Genomic DNA, 17,667 nt, shown 5'->3' with positions numbered 1-17,667 from the left:
GCGGCGGCGCCGGCGTCAGGAACGTGCAGCAAAGCTATTTCTCGAACAACGTGTCTTATCAGCAATACCAACAAGCTCGACAAACCATGTCAAGATCTCAGATCGATCTACCGAGCACTTCCAGACAAGCTCAAGAGCTGAGGCTGCCCGGACAGGAAGTGTATTACCATTATGCTCAAGGTCGACCGAGGTACGGTGTACCGCAAGTCTATATGAAAGCCGAAAGTAACCAGGAAGCAGAGTTTCAGCGACGAAACTCGACGAAAGGTATCGAGAAGGCGGCGTCCCAGCCGCAGCTTTCGTACGAGGACGAAAGGTCTGGCTGCGTTAACGAACAATCGAGAAATCCGGTTGACGGGTTAAAAACTCTTACGGTGGATCCGTTGGACAAAGAAAGATACGAGATTACGGTGGAAGATCGTGGACAAGGGGAATTCAGGAGAAGCGATTCTCAAAGGAAAGACGAGTATCGGCCGGAAACCAGCTTCGCTATTCGCAGAGACGATGCCGTTAGGTGTTCGAAGAGGGAACAGGAACAGCTAGGAGTGACCGCCGGTCAGGAAAGTCAGGAGCCGGAAGGAACTTGCGTGCAAAAGAGAATCGAAGAGTTGCAGAAACGAGCCGAGGAGAATCATTACAACGGAAAAATGTCGAAGGATAGTATCGAAACGGACGTGGGTAGGAGTTCGTGCGGGTCGAGAATTGGAAACGGCGAGCCTCTGAAGAGGATGGAGAATCAATACGCAAAGGATTGCATAGCGAAATCGGAGGCAAGGAAAGACGAGCTGGAACACGGTATCAGCCGATTGAAAATCCAGAATCAGGGATCTGGATCGGATTACGATAAAGCTGGACAGAGTTCCTCCAATGTTGATTCGGGAAGAGGATCTGCTGTTTATTCCAGCGGAAGACGGCCACCACCCGAAGACCAAACTCACCCCCCAGGTTTGTTACTCGCCAACCTTGCTAGAGTCTCGTTAAGTCGCCACGATAAATATTTCACCGTATCTCAAAGTATATATATATATATATATATATATATATACACACGTAAACGGTAGAAGGTAGGTAATCCTAGCTTCCTCTAGTTTTAGTCAGACTTGTAGAATACGTATACGTCCGCATCTGTGTCGTGCAAATGTTTCCTCGATGATTACGAATATGACTGACGATCGAATAATCGGTAATCGACCGCGTAGTTGCGCGTAATCTGCGCGTGTAAACGTTTTGTCGCGATTGTAAAATTGTACTTATAATTACGTAGATTTACTCGAACTTACAGTACAGGATTCCGAATGGGTGGACATAGTCGAGTCGGAACTGAGAAGCATTTTAGAACCAAGAGACGTCCCCGCGATGGCGCATTCCACCCTGTCCGAAAGTGTATCATCGGTAACGCCACCTCTACCGCCGCTTTCGCCCCATGAAAGTCCCAGAACATCGAGAAATCGATACTCGGCGAGGTAACGCTACTTCAAACAGATCCTCTTCGTCCCGTAACCGATGTCGCTTCCGGTCACTGGTCCAGGGTTGCTTCCGATTATTTCTGGCCTTCGCGTACATCGGGGCACCGATACGGGTCTGCTAAAATGGATCAGCAACCAACCGATCGCAAACTGTCGACAAACGTAGGCAGACGGGTGTGCTCGTTTTAGGAACAACCAACCTATCGGGAAACCAGAATTTTTGTTTCTCTTCCTATTTCGACGCGTAAAATATCCTTCGGGATGCCGCCAACCGTAGTTGCGATAAAGAATATTCCAAGAAACGGAAAGGTTACCGTTCCAAACGATTATTCGATCTAGGAGGTACGCTTTTGTACGTAAAGGTTGGTTTCGGTTGGTTTCGCTGGTCGATCACGGCAGTCGCGTTACCGTAATCACCGATTTATCGCTTAATCGTTTTGTCGTCGCGTTAACGATGACAGAGTATCCGATCGAAATAACTAATCTTTGCCAGTTTAACCGTCCTCTTAGCATGCGATTCTTGGCAATGTTAACGGTCACGTATTTGTGGGCCTTGTAGCTTACCATACGGATCGAAACCCAATTACAACGATTACAGCAAGGCTATAGAGAAAAGAAGCGGGTTCCCGGGTAGTTCGAAGCATCGTGGTGCGTCTACTTCCAAAAAAGATGCTGCGAAGAAATTCTCTCATCGTAAGTAATGTTCGATTTTCTTCTTTGCGCGTATTTTTCACCATCGTTACTTTCCTCTTTAACGACTCTATACGACTGTCGTTTATTTAGTTTTCGGTGTAGAAGCAGCTGACTTGACTTCGACCACCACTGGACTCGATTTAGACTCGATGCTGGATAGAAGCGATTCCGATTTAAGTACAAACGACGCAAGAACGATTAGGAAGCAGTTGGAAGGTCTGGAAAATATGTACAGCGAGGTGAGACAAGTAGCAACTTACGTTGGTGTAGTTACCACAAATTAACCGATGTACAAACGTTGAATCGTACTTGTAACTTGCACCCGTAACATGGTGATACGAACAGCTGTAGTAAAATAGGATTACTAACGATCGCAGGTACTGAAATTGCTCGGCGGAAGTGTGAAAAAAAGACGGAAGGCCAGAGGCCTGGCCAGTTACGGTTCCGTCTCATCGTTGCCGACGTCGTCCGTTTCATCGAGACCTGTTACAAGGCACCATGATAAACGTAGATCCCACGCGATCGACGACAGAATGAAGAAAGCCAAAGACATAAAGGTCGGTTCGATTAAAGACGCGTCGCGTCCATTTCACCATCTTAGTATCATTTCCATCCATCTTTCGCGAATCTTCATCGGCCGTTCATTACCGTTTATCATAGATTCCGTTAGCTAATTTTACTTTCTAAAACGACATTTTGCTTTTCGCGCGAATCCTCTTTATAGTGGTCTTTACTGTTACTGTTATCGCGAAACTTTATCGCCATACTTGGTGTATCTGCAAGACGTGTGCATAAGGTTTCGTTTAAACGAATCAAGGTAGGAATGATATCGTTTACGGAAAGGAGCGTCACGCCACACATGTCGCAATCCGTTACTTGGCGGCCGGTGTTTTATCACACTTACTATCGTAATTTTCATTATATGAAAAATGAAAATGCGTCGTACGAATTGTACGAAATTAAACGGTCGATTTCGATATGGAGAGATGAAATTTTTTTGATACAATTGTATCGAAGAATAAATAGATAAAGTTCTCGTTCGCAACACAAATTAAAGCTGGATGATCTATTTTCACGGATACGTGGCCGATTAAGCATTGTCCTTGCGTTTGCAGAGCATTAACAAACGCTTCCAACGACTAGAATCTCACGTAGTGACGCTTGCCAGATCGGTGGCACACTTGAGTTCGGAGATGAGGACGCAACATTTGATGATACAGGTGAGAGAATCTGGTTAACGATTTAAAAACGCTTAGCTTAGAAGAGATCTTTAGAAAGACGAGATTTTCAGTTATTTTTACGTACCGCTGTATGCAGTTTATTTCTCATCGTACATATATCGTACGTATAAGCATATGCGAGCATTGGCAACTTTTTAAATACTTGGAGTTTAAAAAGCAACATGCTCGACGATAAAGGAAACTCGTTTCGTACGGAAAGTTCTTTTATCGATGCGCGTCGAGTTTGCAATTGGAAAGGCTTTCGCATCGAATCAACAAAAACGAAATAAAAATGAAATCGAACGATCGGTAATGAAATAAAGACGAGGACGATTCAAAGGCGCTGTTTACATGGTCAGTTTCTTTAGAAATACGTATATGCATACGTAGCTATGTAGCGAAAACACGGTTTCTCATACACGGCATAGTTGAATCGAAATGAATTTGTCTGAAACTGTTATCTAACGACTTGTTGTAACAAAATCGAGTGCAATCGGGCATAGGAGGGAACGTGGGAAATAGGAAGGAGCGGTATAGGCGGTGAAGCGAGTGAGAATTTTCGAAACTCACCACTACCAGGTATTCGCAGGAAATGGAGAACATAAGGGGCGAGATTGCTGCACTCAGGACTCAAACGAGCATGGCAATGGTGAGGTCGCAGTCTCAACCGCTGATCAAGGATTCCGAGCTGCCGGCTCTTTCCAACCCTTCGAGGGTGAAAAAGCTCACCAAGTTCTTCGGCACAGAACCACCGCTCATCAGACTATTCCTCAGGGAACTTGGGTATGAGGTAGGTAATTCGAATTACCGCTGCTTTCGTTTCTAGTCGTATCAATGTTTCTAATCCGATCGATGGAATTATCGATTCGCGCGTTTATCCACGAAATAAGCGTTATTAAACGAACGAATCGCAATGAATCGCAGAGCAAATTTTCAAAAGATACTCTCTTTCCCTAATCCCGATTAACGTCGGCGATCGACATAGCGTCGAAGAAATTTGCGCGACAGATATTTCCATTTGAATGGTTCGCTACGTGTACCGATACTTTTATTCGTTGAAATCGACGCGACGGTGCGAAATCCGCGGCGCAGACGCCTCGTACCTGCGATTCTTTTTTTACCGCGTTATCAGACACGACTAAAATATCATTTCTCGTATTCTTTCGATTAACCAAATTGAACGTGTCCCAGAAATATGCAAATGCGTTTGAGAAAGAAAAGGTCGGTATGGTAGAGCTTCCCTACCTAAGCGAAGAGAGATTGCAAAAAATGGGTGTTCCCTTGGGACCAAGGCTGAGGATTCTGCAAGAAGCGAGGATATCGGTGTGTAAGGATCCAATTTACGTTGTGTGAGTGCCACGGAACGCGTTGTTCTCCGCAAGCCAACGCAGCCAACTCCGAGCAGGTACATCCGGAAGCCGCCGAAGGAGAATTTTTATCCTTTCGTTTTTTAATACGATCGTGTTTCTTCGAGTTTTCAGGTTTCATCGTTATCCGTTCGAACGCTTTCAACGATCGGTTTTGAATGGCGAAGCGCGACGTTTCCGATTTCACTCGAAAGACGAGCCGATTTTCCTGATGGAACGATGAAACGATGAAACAATGAAACGTTAAAGCGGACGACTATTCGCTCGAAAAGTAAATTAACGTTTGAAAAACATGCAAGTCTAACGAAGTCGACGAAATAAATTAAATGTTCATTGCGTGTATTAATTACGAGTCGTATAGGCGTATAGTACTAAACGTATGCGAACTTCGATTCGTATATTACAGATAACGCGTATTGTTCTCGACTGTAGTATTAATACGTAATAAGTATAATCTGCAATGTATCGCGTTTAATACGTGCTGGATAGAACGCGCGTCAGAAACGTATCGACGATTTAAGTTTTCCAGTTAAGATTCCGTTATTCGTCAACTTGCTTTGCTTCTAATTTTGCTTCCGTAATTTATTATAAATTATTAGTAAAGCGAGCACATCGATACGCGTATAATACTTATGTATTGTCATGTATAATTGGCTGAATCGTTGTCGGATATCTCACGTATCCGTGATATACGCGACAAATACGTAAAAGAGCAGTTACAAATACGAAGAAGCGTTGTAGGAAAAGCATCGTCTATCTCTATATAGAGGTAAGAAAAGAGGTAATCGTTTAATTAACGGTAAGAACAATTTTTTACCGTTGACAGTCGATTACGAAACGAACGTCCAATTGTAATAACATTAGCGTAATTTTTTATTTTTACGATTACGGTTACGAAGTACGATTACGGTTAATCGATCACCTAGGATGGTATGGATAAAACATGTTTTCTTAGGCAGACCGTGCGTGCGCTGGATTTGTTTTCTTGCTGCGATCGATCGGTCCGGGTCGGTGGAACGGTTCCACTCGATCCTCCCGATTGAGAACAAGCTCGAGCAGTTAACGTGAACACGCATTGAGAACGAGAAGCAAAAATAGATTTGCCAAAGAGACGGGAGAACGTCGCCGATGAAGTGGTGTGTGGTGTGTTGATGGAGATTGTCGTTCGAGGAAGCGAGTGAAATTTTCTTCCCAAGTGTGACAACGTTTTGACTCGTAACCATTCGACAACTATTATTTCAGCTTTCCAGTTAAATATCTCGGTTTTTTAAAACTAGTCGTATCCAACGTTTTCGATCGCATGGTCGTAAATGATTTCAGTTTTTCTATGTGTTGCGTCTCTAAGAGACTCTTGCGATCGATGCAATTTGTCAAATTTTTCTACGTTTCTGCGTTTCTACGCGATATCGTTGCGTCTACGCGATGAATTTCTAGTTGCGATATCTTCAGCTATTTATTTGCGATTTCCTATTTGCTTTCAACGATCGAACCACAGGTTTTCCTACAGTTTCTCGATAAAGTTTTAAACGATGAAATAATCGGACAGTAATTTGCAACTGGAAGTAAATAAAATAAAATCGCGTTGGAAAGCATCGGAGGTTTTGATAAAAGTTTGCTTCTCGAAAGAATCGATCGTTCGAATAAATGAATTTGTCGTCGTGCGAAAAAGCTGGAAAAACAAGCAGTTTCGATTACGGTCAAACGACCACGCACACACACAGGAGCGCACGCGCGCGCGCATTACGGTGATACCAAAGAATCGATACCTGCTCCTCTGTAATGACGATTGCTCCAACAAGGACAATCTCACTGCGAATGACGCGGATTATGTAAAAAGACGACACGCCGCTTCGGTTCTCGATCGATATCAACAATCGATATCGAATTCACGTGACATGTGACTTACAATTAGCGTTAACGGTAAATTTCACATTGATTTCATTAATCGATTAATATTCATAGGTTCGATAAGTATTTGTTACTAAGCATCGTTACATGTTGCACCTTTCTAACAGTTATTTCTACGTCTAGTAATATATCTTTATGTCATTGAATTGATTTTCTAGTTGGTGCTATTCGACACTGCCCGACGAAACTTTTACAGTTTCTGACGAACGTCGACCCGTTTACGCCGAATTCTGTACAGTTAATCGTTTGTGAGAACGTTTCGTTAACGACACGATTAATATTTGTATTATTATAAGTTTATTATTATTTTGTTAAATCTTGTATGTAATAAACAAGTGAAGAGAGCCATACGATGGTTCAATAAATCGTTTATTTAATAAATTATTTACACACGCTAGTTCGACGAACGGATCTGAACGAAATATGCAGCATTTCAATATTTCCAATATTTCAATATTTACGTGCTTGATTTAAGCGTTTCCAATGCGAATCGAGGAGATTGTAAGTATCTTTGTGTGAAAATGATGGAAGGCTAGAAAAATTGCCAACGTTTTCTCTGGAAATGATTCAAATTACAAGCGATCGTTACCGAAATTGTTACCGAACAAACTTTTGTGACCGAATGAAATCGAATTTAACTGTAAAACGTCGTATTTTTCCAACCCTTTCCTAAAGATATTCGATCAGCTTATAAATTTGAAATATTTGCTTTTCTGCTGAAAAATTTTTATTTTGCCGGCTGCTATTTGTTTAGCTGTTATTCGTAAACTGCGAGTTGTTCGCGACGAATCTTGTTCGTGATTCGTACGCATCTCCGTCTCTATTTCTGTTTCATTCGAAAAGTAAGAGCCAAAGCGCGCTGTCCACGAAAACATCTTCTATTCTAAATTCTAAACTATCCGCCGACTAGTACCTTGTGAATCAACCGGTTCTTTCAATTGAATAATTGCATATTAGCTGTTATAACGCACGGTGTGCGGCGTACGGACCAAGTGATCCACTATTACGGCCCCAGGCATCGGACTAGCTCTAATCGACACTGCGAATAATAATTATTTCGTTTATCTCGTCCATTTACATTTTACGCCATCGATTCTATCTTCTTCCAATTGCTCGTTCCAACTGCGGTAAAAGATTCGTTACTTCGTCGTTCGAGTGGTTGCTTCTGCGACGTTTCAACGTCGTTGTTCAGTTTCGGCCGCGAACATCTTTTCTCGTTGGACAAAATGTTAAATCAATACACGATGTGAAAGATATACGGAATACCGGTGAAAAATGATAGGGATCGATTACTTTAGACCGTTTGAAAGGAAAAGGAAGAGACACGACGAATCGATGTTTGCGATTTTACCGATAATATGCTATTTATTTAATATCTATCTATCTAAGATGTCTTAACGATTCTTTCTTACCACTTCCTCGCTATACGCGTCAGAGGCAACGTAAAAATGAATTTTCTTTTATCAACGTAAAATATTATTTCCACAATTTCAATTTCCTTTTTATTTTCTTTATAACCGGTTTCGCTAACGATAACGATATAATTACGTTCTATCACGTTTGGATAGGTTCGACGTGCAGCAAAGTTACAAAACGCCAATAGGGCATGGATCGCACTTTGAGAAACGGTGGCCTGATTCTGTATAAACTGTTACAAGGTTGCGTCATATTTTCGGCCCAAGGGAATTAGAATTCAAAAATTAGGTGAAACTCTGTTCGAGGTAAGTAACAACGCGAAGCTTCATCCCAGTTCTCCCGTAGAACTTTCCACACGTTAATGGTACGAGTTGGATAGTTTTACCGACTTTACGTCGTCTTACGTAAAATACACGCTTCAGATCGTACCGATTACATTTTTAGTTTGATCTTTTAGAAATCTGGCGTTTTTCTTGCTTGCCTGACACCCTAACTAGACACTAGCTAGACCACAAAGTATACATTTAGGCGTATGCTTATGGACCGCCACGGGAAAGAAAGAAAGGCAAAGAAAGGCAACGATTACTAAACGTGAATTATTCTACCTTTCGAAGAATTTGCTAGCGACGATGTCTGTAATGTAACGGATTGGAAGGCAAACGATCGGCGTTCAGAGTAAATCGTAAACTATCGGTTTAGCCAGCCGAAATTCGTTTAACGCTTATTTAACTACGTTAAATATGTTTCGCTTTTGGATTTTCTTCGTTGGAATTCTTTCTTCGTTTTTCTTCGTTCGAATGGTCGGAATCGTAACGGCAGGTCGCGGCCACACCTAAATGAGAAGTAAATGGACGTTGAGAGGGTAAGACGGATCTCATATTTGAGATTTCGGCAGAATCGGCGGCGAGACTGAATTCCGGCATGGCCGGGCCACTTTTATCAGGAAATGCACAATTTAACAATTGCGTCCAATTATTTTTCCAGAGGTCTCGTGTTTGATTGGTCATCCGAGGTTGGCCTCGGTCCGCGGCAGCCCTTTGCCGGCCTTTATGCTCGATCCGCATAGCGACGCCACTCGAACGATCGTCGAACTCTTATTTCCGGCTCTGATGGTTCAAACGTGTCTTGTATCATGTAGGATACGGCGCGTACTTATACTCGTCGAGAATGGTACTTTCGCGGCTAATCGCTGATGTTCGAAGCATGTAAAAAGCGGCGCGATTCGCTGCATAACGGAGTGGACGTTGGAAAGGGATCAAGGGAAAGTATGGTTCCACGTAATTGTAATCTTCGTGGAAAGGAAATACCTTTGATTTTTGTTCTCTTCGATATCGATATAGAAATGCCCTTAACGACAGTTTGCTCTTATATACGAAGCGGTTGCCAATTAGGAAAAGATCGATTATGAGAACTGGGTTTGACGATTACGGAAACGCGATAGTCGCTGAATCGACGGAACAACGGTATAGCGTGATAACAACGCGCGGTTGCTTGGACAGCAGACGAAACAAGCGTGTACTTGCTACTTTCTCGTTGCTAAAGCATTTTACACACCGTGAGACTCGCCTCGCCGCACGATCCTAGATCAGATCTCACGCCAAATGGTCTCGGGTATCGTGTTGCCTACTCGACCATCCCGATTTTGCCTCGTCCACTTAACCATCGTTTACGTATTTACTAGCTACGACTCTTACCATTTCAATCAGAAATCTAGTCAACGTAGTTGATCCTTCGCCTGGAACGATAGTCGCCGTATAGAAATTTACGAGTCGATACTTTTTTCTCGCTTACTCGCCTGATCAAAGGGTACGCTGTTTCTTCGTTGCGCACGATCGCGTTTGTATCAGGGATACGTACGTATAATGGTTTCTCGCTAGACGCAGCGAGACGAGTCTCACCGTGTGTAAGCTACTTGAGATACAATTTCAATTGACCTATGGCCCCACTCTTGAACCTTCCCTACTCCCCTCGACAGTCGTACACGTTCTGTTGATAGAGCGGAATCGTCGTCTTTCGTTCGCTTCACATCGCAACGACCGTCCATCGAGGATGAACCGAAACAGTGCGCTACTCGTTTCCCTCTTCTTGTTCGTGGCCTTGTCCATGGTCTATGCGGAACTCGTGCCGTGGCGGCAATGTCCTTATCCTGATCGTGAGTATGGCACGTTCGATTCTACAGATCGGCATTCGAATCGCGTTTCCCACGAAATAGCGAAATTTTCGAAATTTCAATTTATTCGATTCGAAAAACTACAAGCTTTTAAAACGCGAAACGGTGTAGCGTGTCTAACGAGCGAATTTTAAACCGTTCGATCTGAAATTGGAAAAATCCTCGTGCGGCAAAAGTCTGTGATCTACGAATCGTCATTTGCTAATTAACTGTAAATTATTGCGCGAGAGCAGGCCGAAGACCACACGCGGAAAAGACACGATGATCCGTCTTTGTTGACTTTCTTATTTTAGCGCGGCTATCGCAATATGGTATACGCGGTTGAGAAAAGTTTGCGTTTTAAAAATAACAAATCGATATTAAGTTTTATAAGAAACTAAAGGTATAACCAAGTAGTATAAATAATGCTGTGAAATCGATAATCGTAAAATGTTGGAAAAAAAGAAAAAAAAAAAGGTTTAAACGTTTGAAACATGTAAGAATTGTATCCCGGTAAAAAAGGAGAACACGACACGGCTTTTGCCTTTATCGCTATTTAGTACTATTTATTTTGCCCGTTTACATAATCCCTTGTATACGATATATTCGTTTGAAATCGTAATCGCAAATAATCATTTACGTAGTATCATGCATATCGCATAAAAATCTCTAAATTCTTGTATTTACTCAAAGGTCGTGAAAACGCGAGTACACGCGCGTTTACTCCTTTCGGCATTCTACGTATTTACAAATGACAACGAGAATTTACAAAATTATCATTTGTAGTTTTATAATGCTTCTTTCCAATTTCTACGTGCCGCATTTTGCCCTCTATCCACCGAATAGAAGATGTTAGATTTATAAGTGGTACATAGTACATCGAGATAAATGTACAAAGTTGATTCAACGACATATCGCGTTTGACTATTTCGTCACAGTTTTATAAACAACCGTATCGCAAATATGAATATATATGTGCATATATATAACAAGCTTGTCGCTATATCGCGTTCGTAGCAGGAAGAGATGCGATAATCAGCAAAATTTATTTATAAACGTTACAGAAGCATCACCGATGAGAACTTGCAGCTTGGACTCGATTTCTCACATTCTACGTAGTAAAAGTTTGTCAGTCGATTAACGTCGAGAATTTATGTTTTTCTTTTTATAGCCGATACTCGGTCGAATTGCACTATTCACGAAGTATACATAGATCCTTGTAAAGAAAGTGCAGAAGGAAAACCATGTAAATTAAAAAGAGGAGTTGTTGGGAATATGACATTCCACTATACACCTTGTAAGTATCGGTACTACTATCCTTTTTTATGACTTAGGGACAAAAATAATGTAACGCGACAAACGAAATACGATATGGCGGTAACATGGTTCCGTCTTTGCCGAATTTAACGTTGTAAATCAACGGATTTCAAGAATTGAGTTCGAAATACCTTGTGAAAATGAACGACTCTTCGTTTTCTATTTCCCAGCTTTCTCGTCGGAAAAAATACAAGGTCGAATTTTTTGGGCAAGCCAGGTAATGGATATTCCATTTTTGGGAATGAGTCCCGATGCCTGTTTATCGACTTCTTGTCCAATCGAAGCGGGAGAAAAGAATACGTACCACGTGGAAGTACCAATTTTAAAGAAATATCCTGTCGTAAGTATACGTGGCTCCTTTACCAACGTAGATAGAAATGTCTATGGATTACGTTTCAATTAATTCTATTGCAAGTACATTTCTTAACTAAATTCTTAATTAGATATACGTTTTTTAAAATCGTCACACTTCTCTATCAATCGTCCTATGTATTTGTTACTTTCGACAACGTGTTATTTTCTTGTACTCAAGGCGCAAACGTATCTATGAAAGTAGTTTCAGTTCAGGTATTATACATGCCTCATCGTGCGTACAGTACTGCTACTAAATTATACAATCGTGTCGATTGTGTGTTAATTAGAATTTATTTTTACTTCAGCGAACGTACGATCTTAAATGGAAAATCTGGAACGAAGAAGAGCAAGAATGTTGTTTTATGTTTCAAATTAAGATAACAAAATGACATTAATTACGTGTGCTTCGCCGTCTTATTGCGTTTAATCTCGATTAAAATTTACCGTTCGCTAACTTAATAAAATAAACGAACAAGTATTAATAAGAGTTTGTTTATCCTCTCCCGTTACATACGTACTTGCGTTATTAAAATTCCTAGGATCAGTCGGTAACAACTACCGCCTAAAATAGCTCGTTAACTATCGACTACGAAATACGAGAGTTAAGTTAAAGGAAGAAAATACGAAGTACGAAAGACCACGTGCTTTCGTCGTAAAATTAATGTTCTCGTATACGTGTAAACGGTTCCACGCTGTTACGTACACATAAATTTCAATAATGGCTTTTTTTTTACGAATAATCATGCGTTACGCTAGGTAAAAGAAATGGCGGAAAAAAAGAAAACGCCGCTGCGGATAGGATTCGAACCTATGCGGGAAAAACCCATTGGATTTCGAGTCCAACTCCTTAACCACTCGGACACCGCAGCTTACGCCACGCTCGTTCGTAACGTTACTTTATTCGCAAATTATAATATCGAAAGAAATAATATTAGATAAAGCCAAAAGTCCTATGAATGTTCTTTCGAAATTGTAATGTACATAAAAAAGTAGAACAGTCTCGCATAGTATATTTCGTATCTATTCCATTTTTAGATATTTTACAACAGTAATCGAAAATTTAAAAAAGGTACAGTATCGGAATCAAACGGCGGCTAAAAATAACTTTGATCACGAGTTAACCGGAATGATCGTTATCAGGATCAATGATCAAAATCGTTTTGGTCACTGGTAATCGGTATTAGTGCGTACATGCATTTACAGAAGACATTTATATCGGCTGTGGTAATATTTTCGCTTACCATATTCGTGTTACCATATGCGACGTGTTATCGACTCGGTGCAGAATAAGAGCGTGCAACGAGATTCGTTCGTGGTGCAACGTTGACAGTGATTGCAATTAAAACTTAACGAATTACGGCAACAGAAATAATTTTTCACATACACGTACGGTGAAATAGATTGTCGTCAAATACGCTGTTAAATACATCAAAATTTATACTTTTGCGATCGATATTGTGGTTGATTCGATAAACATCGATACTATTATATTCGTAGAAGAGATTTTCTCTTGATAAAACGAACGAAAATCAATACGTATACGTACACGTATACCAAGCGGGCACATGCGACGTAAGTGGATAATTATTTCTCATAGATGCCTCGTTTATTCCGCGGTAGCGTAATTTCGGTTAAAATTTCAAGCCGTGTATACACACGCGTACGCGTGCTATTTAGCTGTTTAGGACTTTCTCAACCAAAATCACAAATTATTTAGCGTCGACGTGGACTACTCGGATCTTTAGCTTGGAAATTACGTAGCACCTGTCGCAACAACTTTATTATATTTATAGGCGTATCGATTCTTTTCTTTTTTGGTTTAATTCGCCAAACGTACGACTCTGCTATGAACCGATCGTTTCTCTTTTTTGTTTTACAACATTATATAGCGTCTAAAAATGACGCAAAATATGAAGTCATCTTTGCGGACGGATCAGCGACACCAAAGATGGTGATCGTCGATAAATATATTATAATTCCATCGCTTTATGTTTTAATAGTAGACGAAGCGCTGGAACTCGAATCCAGTGGAATCGAATCCAGAGGAATAAAATCGTTGTGGATGTGGGCGGATTCGGTGGATCCTCGTAACGGATAAATGCACGGGGAAAGGAAGATAAGCGCGGAGTACGCGCAAAGTACTTTCGGAATGCAAAGCGGTCTGTCGAACATCTGAATAAGAGTTGCAAAACCAACTGGCCACGCACAATATCCATCGCGTAGCCCAACAAAGGATACACTTTTACCCGGCGCACGAAAGAAAGTCTGGAAACGCGAAAGGAAGCGGTTCGGGTGTCTGTAAGTAAGTTAACGAGTAGGTACGTAACCCACGTTCGATGCGATACGATTCGATTCGACGATTCTGCTCGATCCTACTCAGTTTCTCCCACGCCCGCGGATCTATTTCGGTCGATCTGTACGCATAACTAATTACGTGCCTGTCTCTGTTATCGTATCTGGCCATTGGATGGAGGACAGTGTCGAAATGACGACAATTCGAAAAGTTTTAGGAAGTGGTGAAACGTATATTTCGTTAATTGGGTATCTCTGTTTTACGGATCAGAGATTATTCCGTCGTTTCTTGCTTTCGGATATTTTTCGCTCTCGAATAAAATAACGAATAATCGTATTTAAGTATTATAACGTATTTAAATCGTAAACCATAAGTCATACCCTTAAGGGCAAGTAACAACGCGTTCTTCGCGTTTTTACTTTATTTCGTCGCTGTCGATTTCATTTTTCTCGAACGTTGTAAGCGAAAGCCGATCTTTCGATCGTTCGTTACCAACGGGGCATCGTTTCAATGGTAACGCGATGAAAGAAGAATGGGTTTGCCGTTTGAACGTTGCAGGTGTCGATCGAATACGAAGTAACACACGACAAGAATGCAATGAATTTAATAATTCGAACGAGCCATGGACAGCGTTACGGGAGAAGAATTTATAATCAATTGGAACGCGCACACCGGCTCCTACATTTATTATTTAAAATTTAATTGAAACGAAAACGAAATTTACTTGATTATCTCTTATTTAACTCGAGAGCGTCAATCGAAAAAGACATATTACGTGAAACTGGTCTACTTGATCTTGACATAAAATAAAATTACTTTGAACAAATTTTGCTTCGACAAAAATTTGTCCACCGATTTGTGTGACAAAAAGAAAAAGAAAAAAAAGGTGGAAACGAAAGAGGAAGATACTCGTAGCGTGGAGCGTGCGATAGGCGTATCGGGAAAAACGGAGTTAAACGCGGCGTTAATTTACGCGAGAAAAAAAGAAAGAAAATAAAGTAAATCGAAAGCAAAGTATATTTGGAAACCGGTCGATCGTTTTCTGTCGCAATGGTACGTCACTGCGTCGGCTCACACCTGTTGCCCTGAATAGAACACGCGGGTGATACGTCACTGGCCGTAAACTGTTGGCACGGCTCACCTGTTGGCCTCAACAGTGCTTGGCTGGGTTGTTGAGCGTGCGGTTCCTTTCGCCCGGCGCTGCTTCGCGATCGCTTCGCTATCGCGTCTCCGTGGTCCCTTCGTGGTGCGTTTCCGTGAGAACTTCGTACGAATCGCGGTTTCGAGTCGAAGAAATCACTCGGCCGTTGGGATTCGGCGTTTCGCGAATCCGTGTAAAGGACAAGGGCGACTGCATCGCTGGGAAGCATCGACGACGCCCAGAAAATTCAAAACGGAAAACGACAAACGAAGAACGCGTCGATCGTTTAGTAGGTGGTAGAAAAACGAAAAGAAAGGAAAGGGGAGAAGAACAACGGCGGCAGGGCTTTCCACGGATTCCTGAACGCCGTGAATTCGCCTCGAGCCGGATTGTATGCAAATACCTAAGGAAATATCCGCAAGCTTGTTTCTGCCTCTGTCCGACCCCACCAGCCTCAGCCCCGGCTATCGTGTCGTTATTTACGCTGCTGACTAACGTTCCTGTCTTCCCGTGGAAGAGGTCCACTCCGTCCGATCGTGCATACCGCACGATCGTTTCGCACACAGGTAATGCCGTGCATCTTTTTTCTTTTCCTTTTTTTTTCCTTTCCGTTTCTTTTCTTGCCTTTCCTTTTCTTTTCTTTCCTTTGCTTTTGTCTCGTTATTCCTTCTACATTTCTTTCTTTCTTTCCTTCTTTCTCTTCTTTTTCTTTTCCCGCGTGTTCGTCACGCGTTCTCAGCGTAGATCAGCCGAATCGCCGTTACGTTCGAAAGAAACACGGATATTCTTTATTTAACGGCGTCCAATTAGCGACTGTGATTATTACAAAACTATTATCGATTTGAGATTTGGATTCTTTGGATCCTCTCGCGATCGAGTTCGATGCACGATGCACGTGCATCGGCTACCACGTTCGTCAGATTACCGATCCAACTGGATTTTCCGTATATATTCGTATATATTTGTATATACACCAATTATATATATATATATATATATATATATATATATGCGTGCGCGCGTGTGTATGTGTGTAGATATACGAAAGGCAGTGCGCTCTGCTTTGACCTTGTGATAGTATCAAATCGATAGCGTTTACATCTCGCAACAATGCGTATTCTTAGAGACAAATTCGAAGCAGCAAGAATGTACGTATGTATAAGTCGTTTCGTATATTCGTTACCTCGTCGAATCGGATAAGGCTGCTAGACGAGAACTGTTTAGCGTAGAATTTGTACTTACGAATGAACGTACAACGCGTAAATGAACGATGAAATTAATCTATATATCGAATACGTTTCGTTTGTCGCGGATGATATCTTTAGGAAAGAGAAAGCGAAAGAAATCTCGGATTCGGATGGCATTCGTTCGTTTCGGTCGAGCAAAATAATTTGCGGAAAAACGCGCGTCCGAACGATAAGAAAGCGAATATGTAATAACGTTGATATTATTTGTTTCGTTGCTCGATTATACGCATCGTTGTTGGATTCGGAACGTTATCTGTTGTAATTACGCGAAAGACGATAACTCGACATCGATATAAGCATAAAAAGACGGTGACGCGCGTGATTGTTGTTTGACAAGTGCTTGCCGCAATAGGATACGGTTGACAGAAAGCATAACGTATTGCGTGATTTTCTTACACACCCGTCTTTAGTCCTTTACCCGTGTGAAATTCATTTCGTCAGCGAGGCTGAAAAGGTGAAAGTACAATTCCCACAGCTGCCAAGGGACTACCACGCTCTCAACTTTTCCCTAAAAGTAATTTCGGATCGGCGCCGCTCGCCGGGCCGTGAAAATAATCTTTGATCGAACGTTATTCCTTCGATACGAGCGTGTACTCGTTCGCGTAAAAAGCCTGGACCGTGCGGTTGCAAATTTTCCAGCAAACGACATTCCGTGATCGCCGAGTCAACATTCGCGTCATAATGTCGACTCGACACGGATCGTTAAGGATTTATACGTGCATTTTCATTACGTTCTTTTCTATTTTCTTTCGTATTTCTCAAACGTTTGACGATTTGAACTCTTTTTCTGCCATAGGCGTACTTGTATACGTACGTGCGTCTAACCGACTATGCATTATGCATAAACGAACGTCGTCCAGATAGCCTGCACACTCGACGTATACTTGATCGGTTCGAAATTATCCGCACGCACCATTCGTTACCACGTATTTGCGTTCGGCGCGTCGATTTTCGCGAACGTTTTATAGATCGTCGCAGCTATGTGTAACATTACTGGTTACTCGTATGTAATAACAAAATGGCGACAGCCATATATTCGGACCGAAATACACCACGACTCTTTGCCACTTGCGATCGACTCGCGCACCACTCGTAG

At 41.8% G+C, this 17,667-nt stretch overlaps 3 protein-coding genes and 1 non-coding gene across 14 annotated transcripts in view; 3 read left to right on the top strand and 1 right to left on the bottom strand.

Annotated features, from left to right (window-relative positions):
- The window catches only part of LOC100746632, a 23,232-nt gene extending 17,625 nt beyond the window's left edge, over positions 1-5,607 (top strand). The window contains exons 8-15 of the mRNA XM_024370891.2: positions 7-945; positions 1,283-1,463; positions 2,026-2,159; positions 2,250-2,398; positions 2,537-2,716; positions 3,275-3,379; positions 3,969-4,169; positions 4,571-5,607. Coding sequence (XP_024226659.1) covers positions 7-945; positions 1,283-1,463; positions 2,026-2,159; positions 2,250-2,398; positions 2,537-2,716; positions 3,275-3,379; positions 3,969-4,169; positions 4,571-4,732 — 2,051 coding nt within the window. The 3' untranslated portion in view covers positions 4,733-5,607. The remainder of the gene's footprint in view (positions 1-6; positions 946-1,282; positions 1,464-2,025; positions 2,160-2,249; positions 2,399-2,536; positions 2,717-3,274; positions 3,380-3,968; positions 4,170-4,570) is intronic.
- Positions 5,608-10,060: 4,453 nt separating this feature from the next.
- On the top strand, positions 10,061-12,375 carry LOC100746515 (MD-2-related lipid-recognition protein). 3 transcript variants are annotated; one of them, XM_003493204.4, is made up of 4 exons: positions 10,061-10,222; positions 11,391-11,516; positions 11,707-11,876; positions 12,196-12,375. In XM_003493204.4, exons 1-4 carry the CDS (start codon positions 10,120-10,122, stop codon positions 12,277-12,279), a joined length of 483 nt encoding a protein of 160 aa, XP_003493252.1. In that variant the 5' UTR covers positions 10,061-10,119; the 3' UTR covers positions 12,280-12,375. The 3 variants fall into 3 exon arrangements, with proteins under 3 accessions (XP_003493252.1, XP_033179402.1, XP_033179401.1); XM_033323511.1 differs by lacking the exon at positions 10,061-10,222 and adding an exon at positions 11,280-11,334; XM_033323510.1 differs by lacking the exon at positions 10,061-10,222 and adding an exon at positions 11,280-11,343.
- Positions 12,376-12,677: 302 nt separating this feature from the next.
- Positions 12,678-12,759, bottom strand: TRNAS-CGA. The gene has a single exon. It is a non-coding gene; the product is annotated as a tRNA-Ser (tRNA).
- A 2,535-nt stretch (positions 12,760-15,294) lies between these two features.
- LOC100746314 (echinoderm microtubule-associated protein-like 2) overlaps positions 15,295-17,667 on the top strand; it is a 32,690-nt gene continuing 30,317 nt past the window's right edge. For 8 of the 9 annotated variants that reach the window (XM_033323497.1, XM_033323509.1, XM_033323507.1 and 5 more), the window contains exon 1: positions 15,295-15,890. The gene's annotated coding sequence lies outside the window, so the exon portion shown is untranslated. The remainder of the gene's footprint in view (positions 15,891-17,667) is intronic. The other variant, XM_033323506.1, reaches the window with a different exon arrangement.

This window comes from Bombus impatiens, unplaced genomic scaffold (genome assembly GCF_000188095.3).
Source record: "Bombus impatiens unplaced genomic scaffold, BIMP_2.2 scf_1055, whole genome shotgun sequence".
NCBI lineage: Eukaryota > Metazoa > Arthropoda > Insecta > Hymenoptera > Apidae > Bombus > Bombus impatiens.
This window is presented reverse-complemented; position numbering and strand designations above follow the sequence as displayed.

Bases quoted from the DNA above. Each gene is read 5' to 3' on its own strand.
- LOC100746515 (XM_003493204.4), top strand. From the start codon at position 10,120: ATGAACCGAAACAGTGCGCTACTCGTTTCCCTCTTCTTGTTCGTGGCC. The intron at 10,223-11,390 runs GTGAGTATGGCA...TTCTTTTTATAG, and splicing joins GCAATGTCCTTATCCTGATC to CCGATACTCGGTCGAATTGC. The intron at 11,517-11,706 runs GTAAGTATCGGT...TCTATTTCCCAG, and splicing joins GACATTCCACTATACACCTT to CTTTCTCGTCGGAAAAAATA.